The following is a 14,155-nucleotide window of genomic DNA, read 5'->3' as shown; positions in this document are numbered from 1 at the left end:
CACAGAGGATTAACACTTTTGACTGCCTGATGTTGCTCGGTAAAATTTTAATGTATGAACAGAGAGAGAGAGAACAGGGAGGTGTGGAGATAAAGCTTTTTTTCCCATCACACTCAGCTGTGGAGAAAGTAAATGGACTCATTGGCCACGATGCCCGCAGTGTGAAAGCATGGTCAGAGCTTAACACGCAAACAAAAACATGAATTCCATTTTTTAAGATTTGGTTTCCGTTTTTCGTCTTCAGGCCTTTGTTCATGCAGCACGAGCAGCGCGCTGTCAGGGTCGTGTGGGTGTGATCGATGTCCGTAGGCAGCAGGCGCTGGCAGGGGAGAGCAGAGCTGCTGGTGGAGAGACTTTGGTCATTTTCCCTCTGAACAGCTCACATTTATGAGGATGAAGAGTGTTAAATGTCACGGCTTGATAAAAGGTAGGGACAGACGTTTGGCGGCTCGTTTCCTGCGCCCAGCTGATAGAGAACAGCAGATGAAAACGCCGTCCGTCGTCTCTGTTCACGTCGCTTCTTTTGGTTTGGAGAGGAAAAGCGAGACTGAGCTGACTGAGCAGATGTGTCTCTTTCCTTTGATGATTCAACTAAATCCACTCAGAGAATATAAGCTGTGATGATGTGACTGAAGCTTTGATGTATGCAAGGTATACTCTTCATACAGACAGGGAAGGAGAGTAAAACATGACCTCGTTTCTGCCTTCACGTATCACAAAAATCATTTTGTTTTGAGGTTGAATTAATTATAAATAAAAAAAAAAAAACATCTGTTATCCCTTAAAATATGTGTAAGGGAGACAAAGACAACACAATGTTGTGATTAAGAGTCAAAATCTTAAATATACTATAATAATATACTATAAATAAGTTTACTGTTGTGTACTGCATTGCACAACAGCATGTGTGTAATGCTGTGCTTAGAGGGACTGCTACATCTAATTTATAGGAATGGATTCAGTAAATCCGAGAGACCCTCATACAAAAACACAGCTGCCGACGCGCTGTGAGCTTCTCCCCGACTGACCACAACAACCTGTAATTTCAGTTTCCACCGCTACAATAACTGAATGCTACTTATTTGGGGGAATGATTAAAGTGGCTCGAGGGCCAAAATACTAATTTGTGCACAGCACAAATTATTACAAATGTTAACCCTGATACCTGCCGGGCTCCACTGTAATGTGAGGAAATAGAAAATTTAATTAAAAGTAAATGTGCACCACATCTACCACAGAGTTAGTCAAGGTAAACGTTTCCCTGCGCGCAGCTGGAAGAGAATGCAGGTCTGAATGGGGAATGCCGCAATTCCTGAGGGAAAACGATGCCGTGAACAATATCTGGACATTAATTATGATTAATCCAAGCACATGACAGAAGTGTGGTATATATATTTATTATTTATTTATCTGTTTAGGAGACAGGGTTGTGCATCAAACTCAAAGTAGCTGTTTATTAATGTCACACTAGCATTTATACTGCTATGCTAATGCTGAAAGAAGACTTTTTTGATGTTTTTCGCTAAGAGGTCTGCAAGAAAGTTCTCAAATGTTCAATGCCGCCAAAGGATTTTGCCAATTTTGCCCAATAAAACTGTGTTAAAATGGGCAGAATTATGATTTAGATCAGATTATCCTACAGGACATTTTGGCTGAGGACAAAAACTGCTTCAGTACCCAAACTGTGGACTATGGACAGAATGACAGTGGAACAACAGACCTACGTTCACAGATAACTGTCCAAAAACACTTTTTGTTCCTGTGTCTTCCAGACATCGATGAGTGCAGTTTGCAGACACACACCTGCTGGAATGACAGCGTGTGCGTGAACCTCCCGGGAGGCTACGACTGCGTGTGTACGTCCGGTCCGGGCTGCAGCGGCGACTGCCCACAGGAAGAGGGAATCAGACGCAACGGGGAAGACTGGAAACCCAGCTTTGACCGCTGTGCTATATGTTCCTGCAAGGTACACAAGAACACCCACGTTCAGAGGGATCTTAATCAGGGTTTTCACTGTAGCTGTGATCTAAAGCTCCGTCTCCTCCACCACTTCCTGGAAACAAGCTGCTAATACAGTCATATGGAAGCAAATACAAGGAGACTATCCGGGATGTGTGTGTGTATATCATGAAGAATAAATATGGAGTAAGCGTTCAATAAGGGTTAATTAATGTTAATGTGATCTTCTTTCTGCAAAGCAGCAAAATACAGACCTTTAAAATGCAGCTTTCAAGGTTACAAAGTGAGAGTTTGACCATAAAAGCATATTTATAATACTGAATATTTACCACACATCCCTGATGATCCCTGATTTTTACACAAGTTTCATCACTTTTCTTAATTGTTCCTGCACTGAATACATCTGATTCCAGCAAACTCAAGAGCAGTGATAGACAGGATCAACTGACTGAGACATTGCTAAGAAGTAATAAGAAGTAATAACCCATAATAATCCCTCCCTTTTGCAAATATCTTTAATTATTGAACACTTGATGTTAAGGAACACATATTTACCAGTGACCAGTCGCTGATTAGCCTGCAAATTAGTGGCATACTGTCTCCTCATCAGTCATTGTACAGCACTCATGCATAACCATAATCTACACCTACCAGAGCATTAACTCAAGTTGTTGCACATGAATTAAAATCTTAATAACCATAATCCCAGAATAGGGCATTCTTTTTTTATTTAATTAAGTGTAATTGCTAATAAAGAGCCAACATGCTATTAATATGCATGCCAATAAGGAACAAGTTAATGGTGAATACGTGTACTTTGACATAAAGTTCTAGCGATAGATAAATAAATAATAAGTTATGAAGAAGAAGCTGCTCTGTGGTGTGGTGGTGCAGCAGCGGATACTTCTGTACTGCTTGCCAGATGGCAGCACGGCAAAAAAACAGAACACTGTATGGAAAGCTGTGAAACAAACAAAAATATCCGATCTTTCTGATCGTTCTCGCCTCAGGAGAGCAAATTAAGCATCACACAGGGTCGACTCAAGGAAAAACACCTCAGTTCTACCATCTGTTTATCATTATCCCGCATTACATTCTGAGAAATATCTGTGGCAACTTAATAACACGATGCTGTCCTCGGGAGGCGCTGCAGCGGGGCTGCAGGAGAGATATTGATCAGGTTTGTCTTTGGAAAGGTGAGGCTCAGTGAGTGAGATTAATACAACACACAGCGAGAGCAGTGATTTCAGTGACGATCACGTTTCACAACATGAACTACGCTGCTAAACTCTATTACACTTGTATGTCATGATTTCTGACATTTCAGTTCAACACATGATAGCAAATAGATCCAAATGACTTACATCTCTGTGTCAAAACACGTGTAAACCGTGACAGCCAACATCTGGAGATCAGCATCACTCTGACAACATGCTGGCTCATTGACTTCTGTTACTGACATCCTGCAGTGGTTTCCTCTGGAAGATGCTCCTTGCGGAGGAAACAGTTCATTTAGAGATTGATTGTAAACATCCTCAGCTGCATTGCTTTCTGTCCTGGACTCTGGGCTGTAGCATAGTTGCTTTGCTGACTTTTTTTTTTTTGCATATCTTAAGTATGTTGAGTAATGTTTGCAGCTCATTTATGGTGTATTAACAGATACTTACATGCAAAGTGTTATGATCTCTCTTTTGTCGCTGTGTTTCCGGAATAGCGAATATTAGCAGAAGGAAATCTGTAGCAATCTTCGTCATTTCTCAAACTTTGGAGAGGTGACAAACACCAGAGGAAAAACCAGCGGTGCTACAAGTTAATAACAAATGAAATGTTAAATATTTATTTAGATGTCAACTGCCATAAATATAAGCATTTATATACATTCACAAGGGAATTTCCTGATTCAGAGACAAGAGGTGCTCTGGGAAAAGCAGACGTTGTACATGTAACACAATGAGAATGGAGTGAAGAAAAGAGACAAGTGTGACAAGTGAGGTGCTCTGCTCACATTGTGGTAGTTAACGATGCCTTCAGGATCCACTGCCCTGCTGGGTTTTGACATGGGATGCTCACTGGATGGAATCGGGTGAAAACCAGGGTCTGGTGACTGTGAGGCAGACAGGAAGTAACTGTGGTTTGTGGAGGAGAGAGGAATGAAAGGCATTGTAAGTGAAGATTATAATTGAAGGAACACGTCATCTTAAAACTGTGTGGAAAACAAGTTCCTGTTGATTAAAGCGCATGGCATCTGCAATCATCAAATTCATCATGAAACTGTGAAAAAAGCAGTATGATAATGTTGTTTTGGTTAGCACAACAGCACAGCGTTGGCATGCATGCCTGCCTGCTCTTATTGCTGCCATTAAAAATGAACAGTCTTCATTCATGCGTCCTGCCAGCACGGTACAATTGGCAGTAATTTCCCAGCAAGTCCAGAGCTGTAACCGTAAAGACCAACGCCACTGGAATCGGTACCCTGGGACTCAGCGGTTACTGTAGCAGGACAATATGGATCGATAAAACATTGGCTCTGTATTGCCCTTTTAATGGTATGCGGAATGATTTTATGGCTCCCATACATTTTCTAATAGCCATTTTATGTAACATTTTTACATCTCCATTACACTGTCGTCCCCGGGCCAGACAGTTCTGGCTGTGGTGAGTAAAATGGACCATAAAGTTTCCTCTGGGTCGAGACTGAGAGCCAGGGACACGGCAGCTGGGGAGGCTCCAGGATCCAGCAGATTCCCCTGCATCTGACTGTGCATCCCAGCCCGGACGCCAAACTTTTCACACGTTCTTGCTCAATCTTAACTGAGATTCAACATATTTGTAGTTGCACTGCTTTTGCTGCAAAAAAGGGAGGGAGGCATTCAGTGGTGCCTCGAGAATCGTGCTCTTCAGAGATGAAAAGGCTCTGAAACGACTTTCAGGGCATCAAGGAATCCTTAAAGTCTTCTCTGTAATCAGACTGATGAAAGCTTTTAGCAGCTGCTGAACGCGGGTTGACCCACCTATACAATAACAAAGAGACTGTGGACGAGTCCGTTCCAGCCCGGGATATGAAGTTAAAGTTTTTGTTGAGACTACTTCTTTGAGGTCAGCCACATGCTGTACGCCGGGGCCACTATCAATGCCTAAGTCTGTTACCTCTGTTGTGCAGGACGGGCAGACGTACTGCAGGAGACGACCCTGTGACTGCGGAGACCCAGACGAGGACCTGTTCTGCTGTCCCGGCTGCGACAACAGGCCCAGCAGCCAGTGTCTGGACCAGAGCGGACGCACACTGTACCGCAGCGGAGCGTCCTGGCTGTACGGCTGCCAGCAGTGCCGCTGCATGGTCCGTGCACACACACATGCACACATAAGCTACACGTGTTTTGCAACAGGAATTAAAGCTGACCTTCATATTAAATCCCTGAGTGTGGCGAAGCTGGTTTGTTAGAAGAAAACACAGAATGTCCTCATCAACACAAAGCTCAGAGCTGCGCTCTGTTTAATACCGGGCCCTGATCTGCTGCTCGGCTGCGTGTGTGAGTGTTTGTGGATGACTCAGATAATTACCACCTCTCTAATTAGAGATGTGGCAACAAATCAGCGCCTGAGCTGTAACTGCAGTCGGCAGATCATCTGATTCATACACAAAAACAAGCGCACGCAGTAACATTTGTGTTGCCTTTCTTCCGTATTGTTCGCCTCTCTCTGCGTCTCCGCAGGAGGGGGAGGTGGACTGCTGGCCTCTGGTTTGCCCCGTGTTGATGTGCGAGTACACGGCGGTGGCGGAGGGTGAGTGTTGCCCGCGCTGCGTCGCGGACCCGTGCCTGGCCGACAACCTGTCGTATGACATCCGGCAGACGTGCCAGGACCCCGCAGGCATCGTCCGCCTCAGCGGAGACACATGGCAGATGCCAAACTCACCCTGCACCACCTGCAAGTGTAAGGTAGGTCACAGCAGCAACAACCACAATGAAGGCTTGCTTGACTGCGCAGCATCCAGGTTTGAATCACGTATGCTCAGTTTACCTGTTTTTAAGGTACAGTAATGCTTTTGCCTCATTTGTTTGTCCATGAAGCTTGAGTTCATGGTCGTTTTGAAATTCCTCCATGCCTTTCACAACGTTACAGGTAATAGCAGACATTACAGGCTGTTGGTTCTGAGGAAAAACTGGCATACTGAGTTTATCTAACGTGTGCTGGAGGACGTGCGACTGCCTGTCTTCCAAGACGAATACAAAAACATCCTGAAAATCTGTCACAGATGATGCAAAGTACATTTAATCTTAAAAGCACAAAATATGCAGATCGCTGTGTCAGGAACATGTCACCGTGTCTCAGATCATCTCCACACATTTAGCAAAAAGGATCTGTTGTTCCTCAGTTCCACTTATTTTTAGCAGTCAGAACTGAAACGAGCCAGAAGAAGCGCATCAAATACGTCGACCTAAAGCGTAATCAGCATCACACGTCAGGTTATGTTGTGTCGTTCAGTCCAGTTTAGTTAGGTTTAGTTATCACACTCTTTGGTGGTTACATGAACTGAATCACTTAGAAAACAGTCACAGTCATAGTATCTAGCCACTGTTGGAGCTCAGAATTACTGCACTTGTATAAGTCACTTTGCCGCTCTGTGATTGGCTCCCAGCATGAGCCCATGTTTGCCTCTGACCAGCAGAGGACTTCACCAAAGCTGATTATCCCAAAAAAACTGGGATATTATCAGTGGAAAAACATGTTGCTGTTCAATTTCTCGAATTTGCCACAACTTGGAGCCACACATCCTAAATTCTGCTACTGGAGCAGCATCATAAATCTCAAAGACAGATCTCTCAAATCCAGAGCAGACAGTCCTGAAACTGAATGACTAGTGGTTGAGAAAAAAAAACAAAACAATATATTCTTTTGTAATTTATGTGAGCTGACCCTTTACTGATATGAGAGAGAATGTTAAGTTGTATTATTTTGACTGATTATGGGCAGCGGCCCAGCACACTCAGCATGCTGTGATATGACGCAGTGTATTTAAAACTCTCTGTCTCCTCTTGTCTTTTCATGCTCTGCGGCTCAGAATGGGAACGTTTGCTGCTCAGTGGATCTCGACTGCCTTCAGAACAATTAAAGCTCTCCTCCTCCCGTCCTGCTCCCCTCCCTTCACTGCGGGACTGCCGCCTCCCCCCTCCTCCTTCCTCCATCTGACGACTCTTCCCTTGGATTTCTAAAACAGACTCACGCACACACATGTGCATGCCAGGGTGTGCACAGAAAATACAAACACACTGGACGGACTGGGGTGTCGAGGCTGTGCTTTTATGCTGTAACTCTGTCGACAAAGAGTGTGTGAGTGTGTGTGGCTCAGGCGGAGGCCGAGGCGGAGGCCAGCCACCACAGTTACTGTGTTGTGTACGTGTCTTTGTGTTGTTTCCATTTCACTACATGTCTTGAGGACAAAAAATTCAGATGTAGGTTCAGTGTCCAACTCAATACCAACGTCTTTCATGGCCCAATATTTTTTACTGTGACAAACACTTCACCTGAACGTTGTCGCGCTGTGTCTTTGATGCAAGCCATTTCATCGTATGTGTTGACAATCTTCTCACTGATAAAACAGATGTGGACTACGTTCTTTTCTGGCCAATATAGAAATCAGTAAAACCAATCAAAGCTTTTGTGGTGAGTGAAAAAAAAAAAGTTAATCTATTAACCTTAATCTTAACTTGTAGGTATTTGAGTGCATTTACATGTTTATGGTTCCGTGGCTGAATGTGCAAACAAATCAAGGGTGCAGAACGTTTCTTTACATGCAATATAAATGTTTAACGGCAACACATCGTCCGCATTCCTGCATCTACACCTGCCAGATGTCTGCTTCTCCCACTTCAGAGACTGGGCCCAGTGATGTCCACGAGTCTGTATACGTCTAATATGTCCTCCAAATGTGACTATGAAATGCCCGAATTTGAGGACACAGCAAATGAGTTCACTGCAGCCCATTTTGGCCCAGTCGGCATTTAAACCTGAACACCACTGTTATGCAGTTGTCCATCATCATCTGAACTTAAGCTGTAAACTTGGATATCATAGTCGCTCTAGTTCTTGTTAGCATTTAAACTTTGAGTCTGAGGGCAACCTATTTATGGTGAACTTGGAAATTATTGATTTAAGTTATGTGCTGCTTTTCAGGCTGTGGTTCCATAATGAAACTGTTCTCGATAGCAGAAGTGTTGCTGGAGCTTTGATTTTTGGCCTGAAAGCCGTTTGGGCTCTGTTAGGGTAGACCACGTCATTTCCAAACAGACGAGCAGTCTCCATGAGTCAGAGTGCTTTCAAAGGAGTGCTCGTCAGACCATCCAGCAGCATCTGAAATCCACTCTCTGACACTCCGTCAGCGATGAGGGTCGGACTGCTTCTGACAAGTACGCCCCCTTCAGGCAATGATTGGCCAGGTGTGTGAAGGGTTCGAACTTCTCTCTCCAGCTTGGTTGTCCAAATGCATGAGTGGTTCTCTCCGTGATAGCAGACCGGTTCCAAATGGAAGGTGGCTGTTTGAGACCCTTCTGCCTTTGGACTCGCTCGAGCATCACTTTGGATGAAGTGCTGTGGTTCATTTCAAGCATACTCTGGTCTTTAGTCTTCAGGTCCTTTAAGTGATCCACCTTCATGAGCCACATCCTTTGGAGAACTCAAGGCTCTGAATTAGGTCTTCAACACTTTCCCTCAGCCTCAATGTCTGTTCTCTGATTAGTTTGACTGCCAGACAGCTACATATAACAACAACAACAGCATGTGAAAGCAACGTGACGGTGCAAACAGATTCGAGCACCAGCTGAAGCTGTAGGCTAAGACAGAGCCTGTGGTGGGTCGGACCTCTCTGGCTTCTCCTAGGGCTCCTCAGCTCTGAACCACATACACAAAGTGGGAGAGAGACATACAAAAGAGAGAGAGAGAGTGGGGATAATTAAAGCCATGTCACGCTGGCCTGGATTTGAGTATGCCAGGAGGTCACCAAGTGTCGAATCTGTTTACAGATGGCTTATTAAGGCAGGAGAGTCTGGTGCTTTTCCTGCTACATTTCACACATTCACAGCTCTGACGCTGCTCTGGTCTCCTGCCTCGTCCTCTCCTACACAACTCTGCATTATCCTCAAAATAGTCTCCAGAGTGTTAGCATGTCCCTCAAGTGTGGTCTTTATCGCCTTGTTTGTCCATCACTGTTTTTTTTTCCCCACAGGAAGCCAGAAGGAGTTTCTAACGCTCCACATGTCACAAAATTTGGACTTTCACATGCGGATTATGTGTCATGGCCATGAGTCGTGCTTCGGTCTGCAAAATGTAACCAGATAACAGCAGAAATCCGACATGTCAGCTGCACCTCTTGGTCAGGTGAAATCGGTATTCAGTCAGCTTTCATCATACAGCTTTTATGAAACCACTTAACAGTCAACAAGTCAAATCCTTTCAGGAGGAGGATGATACCAACAGTCAAGGTTTTCTCTAGACTTTGTTTTTGTCTGGTTGTTCTGCACTCTCAGCATAGCTGCAGGTAGCAGAACTCATTTTCCTCCTTCAGAAGAATCCATTTGCTGCTTCAGAATGAAAAACAGCCTCCACAGCGAACATGAAACCTTCATTTGGCTCCGTTAAAGTTCTTCTCCTATGTGAAATGAAGTTGGAGCCCTAAAATATACTGGTATTCCCCTTCAAGGTCAGGGTTGATACTGGAGAGCCAAGTGTGGACTAGATGACTTTGAAATCTGAGACAAAAACCCTCGAGCAGTGGACATGAAGTTCTGAGACTCATCTAAGCCAAAAACAGGATGCTCTTGTAGGGCACCTTGGAAACAAGTCTGAGACAGGTGAACGGTATCCAATCAGAGCGCTGAAGGCAAGAAATGAGAAAGTCCATGAGGGCAGGGTCACTTGTCGCATGTTATCATTCAGTATCATGATTCCCTCCAGCAGAGGATTTCTCCAAATGGAATAATCTTGTCATCAGTACCCTTTATCTGAGATTAGTTCTGCCATTTGTGCAGCCACACATCGAACAAAAAAACAAGTCTGGAACAAAAAATGTCTCATTTTAAGAGCAATACAGCAATTGTGAGACTTTGAAAGTGCAGAATCTATAAACGGAAAACTTTGGGGTGACCTTGGTCTTTGGAGTTCAGAGTAAATGTCTCCACCATCTCCCTCCTGCTGACCTTCCTCTATTTAATGTCAGAGTAGTTTTTGTTCCAGTCATGCTTCTGGTCGCTCACAGAAACAGTGGGAAAAGATATTTTTCTACCCTTTCATGCACACAGCACGTTGTTTGGACTCTAAACCGTGGTGGTCATTTCACAAAGTTTCCGGAAAGGTGACGCTGATTGTTTAACCTCTGGAGAGGACGGCGGCGCACAGCGAGGTGTGCCGCCGCTCTGACCTCTCAGTCACGATGTCCTTGTGTCGTCTTTGTTCCCCACATCTGTTTGTGTCTCACCTGAGCATTTCGCCCTGCGCTCGCCTCCATTTTCACAATGCCTCTTGTAAAACTGAAAGTGTCAACTGTGCACAAAGTACACACAAAAAGAAAAAACACGTGATGTAAATGGTATCTGTACCCATCGAGATTAACACAGCAATCAAAAGCAGACATTTGTACAAAAGACCACTGAAAACAAGGTTTTCAGATTGCTCTGTTGATTGATTTGATATGAAATATAATGACTACTGTAAAACACTATTTGCAAGTCTGTGTGTAAATGTTTTTACATACTGACAATATGCTAAAATTATACAGTTTTTTAATTATCATTGTGTTCATGAATAACGTATTAATTTTAGTGGACTACTTTTCTTTTTGTGGGATAGGTTCTGTTCTGCTGTAAATACTGTGTAAAGTGAAGGGTTCTGTAAAGAGAGTAAGACTATGTGAATAATTCTCACTGCAGCTTCTTAGGATCAGAGCGTTGCAAGTCAAGTATGACAGAGAAGCAACATTTCTATTGTTTCTACTATTTCTTTATTTTTCTATTCTTGCCTTAACCCTTTTAGTATCCGTCATAGTTTAATGTCTTTTCACTGTTTTAGAACATTATGGGTTTGACTAGCCTGTGCGTTTGTACTGATCTCTGGTTGGTTGGTGAGTGACCCTCAACACGAGTGGATTTTGGAAATCAGACCAGCGTCTGTTCCCGGCGAGGATCTTGGACAGACTTTTCACGTTACACCTTTTTTTTTTTTTTTTTTTTCCCCCAGAACACGTCTATATGAACTGAACTGAAAAATCTCATGAGAAGATACATGAGAAGGAGACAAAATAGAACAATGTACACATGTAAAAAAAAAAAAAAAAAAGAAAAAAAAAGATAAAAAGAAAAAAAAAACTAATGTTGAAAATGAAAAATGTTGTTCTTGATTCAGTTCCTACTAAAAAGACATTGTGTTTCTCCTTTAATGTCTGACTTTTTAAAAGAAGCAGTTTTGGACCTTCTAGATCCTGATGTGCTTGTTCATGTTTTTGATAAAGGACCGCGGCGGACGAATCCCCCCGGTCTGTTCATTGTTACTTCTCCAGATCAGAGTGGCCAACCTAACTGTACTCAAAGGGTTAAGTGTCATTTGACTTTAAGACTGTGTCGTGATAAGAGTTTGCTGTAAAAAAAATTCTTCAGTTAATAAATATTTTAGTTGTTTACTTTATTTGCTGAGAGTATTTGGCTTCAGAGCGTGACGATGACTGCCAGCTGAACTCGTGGGTTTGCAGGTCGGTGAGTCAGAGGACAGATCTATGGCACAGGCAACCGAACGGCTCGCCATCACGCCATCCACCGGCAGATTAAATGAAAGCAACGTTTCCGGGCCTCAGAAATGAAAGCCGATCCTAGCATCAGGATACAGTCCGGGAAAACTCTTTCATGTCCTACTTTTATCAATACTCCTGTTTTCAATTTCCCTCAGGAAATGTATGAAAGGCTGCATTGCAGTTAAGATAAGTACATCCTTTTGATGCTTTAATGGAGCACCGCCGCACTGCTACCTGGAACAGGTACAGCAACACTTTTGAAGCTACATTTGGTGAAAGCTGCACAACACGGAACCCAAAGTTTTCTATTTTCCTGCAGCACGACAATCGATAGAAACACACACGGACTCCCAGTTGGAAGTTATTCTTAACTACATAAAACTGTTTCATCAGTTACACATGAACACATAAACCTTGGTTTTTCAAATCAAGCTCTGCCCTTAAAGCAGGATGATGTAACGCTTGAAAGAAATAACAAAGAAGCTGAATAAATAGGTTATTTCCACCTTTGCTCAATTCAGTGCACCTGGGGGTTTTGCCGTTTCAGCTGTACTTGCTCAGCAGCTTCTGATGGTTTATGTTAGGTAGTGTTAGCTAACTTTACTGTAACTGACATTACAAAGTTTGCTGATTTTATGGCCGTTTTGCTAAGTTTTGCTCTTTGCAAGTCATGTGAACCACACCACATAGACCCATATGTCCAAACCACATAAAAAACAATGACGCTGCCAATGTTAATATCCTGAAGTTGAGTAGGTATGATGTTCACCATCTTAATTTAGCAGCTCAGCATGCTAGCATTAGCTATTTAGCATTAAACATTAAGTACAACTGAGGGTGATGATAATTTCATTAGTTTTGCAAGCATTAATCATAAATTGACAAATCGGACCAATGTTTGACGTAATGGTGACACTAACCAAAGTTATTTCAGGGTCTAAGGACGGAGGGTATCACTGGCTGTACTGCCAGTAACTGAGGCAAATTTGTAAATAGTAAACAGTTCTTATATATAGTGCTGTCATAGACTACCATGCCACATTCACGCATTCACGCACACTCATACAATTTGGTGTTCAACATCTTGCCCAATGACACTTCGACATGTAGACTGGACGAGTTCGGTGATCAAACTAACGTGATACTGGACAACATGAATGAAGTTGACGTGACTTGTCAATTCATCAGGAGGAGACAAGAATGTCTGTACCAAATGTCATGATAAAAGTTTGGGGATCATCAAAGTCAGTCGTCTGCGGACTATGAATAACTGTACGAATTTCATGCCAAGCCAACCAACAGTTTATAGTCAGACATCCCAGGAAAAACCACAATTGTCAACGTGCTGGTGGTTCCAGAGGAAACCTCAGGGAATCACCAAAGTCAGCCAGCTTCATCCTCTGTGGACCATGAATGAACTCTAATATTTGCTGATAAATTTCAGTCTAGACCAAAGTGATGGACTGATTGACACACTGACGTCCCTAGAGCCACACTGCCAGTGAGGCTTGAAAGGCTTTGGACACTGTGGTGGGTGAAACACGCAGAAATACATAATTCAGTCTGACCTGGGTTCAACTTCAAAACCCAGTTTTTAACTTTTTGGAGCTCAGGGCCTTGGGTCTGGGCCATAACTTCGTGTTTCAGCAGCCTAAACCTACAAAAATAAACAATATAGAGATACAGATACAGTAGTAGCAGTGTTTTGGGGACTACACCTCACATGCAAATCTTCTCGATGAATTGTACATACAGTCCAAATTCAGCCTGACATATCTGGTGTGTTACTACTAGAATGTAAAATGAAGACCTGCAGGCTGTCGCACGAGATGGGTGTGAGTTCAAACTTGAGCTCATTATAACATAAATTATTATTTTGACTAATGCATTACTAAAATAATGCACCATGGAGTTAAATTACAGCATAACTAAGTAACAAATGAATAGTTAGAAATGCCTCGTGGGTAGGTCACAGAATTATACTCACTAATTTTAAAAGAGCATTTGTTTGATTAACTGCGTGCTAAGCTCGTTGATTGGCCGCTTGTCTTAGTTGAGTCTTATATCTACAACAGATTTGCAGTTGCTGAGATAAAAAAAACTGATTCTGTGCAATGAATCGAGCACAAATGCTCGAGAGAACACACACTTTTAATATCATACAGGACTATTATGCCATGAGTCCCAGGGCGTTTCCGTGAGCATCTGCTCACCACAGATCAGTGTGAACGTCTTTATCTTAGACGGTGAATTGAGATGCCTCCGGGGAAGAAACGCTCTCTCATGGGGAGGGTTCAGTCAATTAACCCGCTGTCAGTCAGCTGTAAAGCAAGCTCTCTGTTCTCTCCCCCCTGTCTGTCCCGGTCATGGTGAGTGGTGGCCCTGCGCTCCCTGTCCGTCCCGGCCCCTGCTCTCCTCTGC

At 43.2% G+C, this 14,155-nt stretch overlaps 1 protein-coding gene and 1 long non-coding RNA gene across 2 annotated transcripts in view; one reads left to right on the top strand and one right to left on the bottom strand.

Annotated features, from left to right (window-relative positions):
* The window catches only part of LOC143322512 (protein kinase C-binding protein NELL1-like), a 229,592-nt gene extending 217,961 nt beyond the window's left edge, over positions 1–11,631 (top strand). The window contains exons 17-20 of the mRNA XM_076733753.1: positions 1,773–1,966; positions 5,120–5,296; positions 5,673–5,897; positions 7,022–11,631. Coding sequence (XP_076589868.1) covers positions 1,773–1,966; positions 5,120–5,296; positions 5,673–5,897; positions 7,022–7,072 — 647 coding nt within the window. The 3' untranslated portion in view covers positions 7,073–11,631. The remainder of the gene's footprint in view (positions 1–1,772; positions 1,967–5,119; positions 5,297–5,672; positions 5,898–7,021) is intronic.
* LOC143322530 (uncharacterized) lies at positions 1,836–5,124 on the bottom strand. Its single transcript, XR_013077303.1, has 4 exons — positions 3,965–5,124; positions 3,627–3,762; positions 3,324–3,450; positions 1,836–1,959 (listed from the first exon to the last, which is right to left on the bottom strand). It is a non-coding gene; the product is annotated as an uncharacterized LOC143322530 (long non-coding RNA).
* Positions 11,632–14,155: the final 2,524 nt, after the last annotated feature.

Source organism: Chaetodon auriga, chromosome 1 (genome assembly GCF_051107435.1).
Source record: "Chaetodon auriga isolate fChaAug3 chromosome 1, fChaAug3.hap1, whole genome shotgun sequence".
Taxonomy (NCBI): domain Eukaryota; kingdom Metazoa; phylum Chordata; class Actinopteri; order Chaetodontiformes; family Chaetodontidae; genus Chaetodon; species Chaetodon auriga.
Note: the sequence above shows the minus strand (reverse complement) of the source record. Positions and strands in the feature narration are given on the sequence as shown.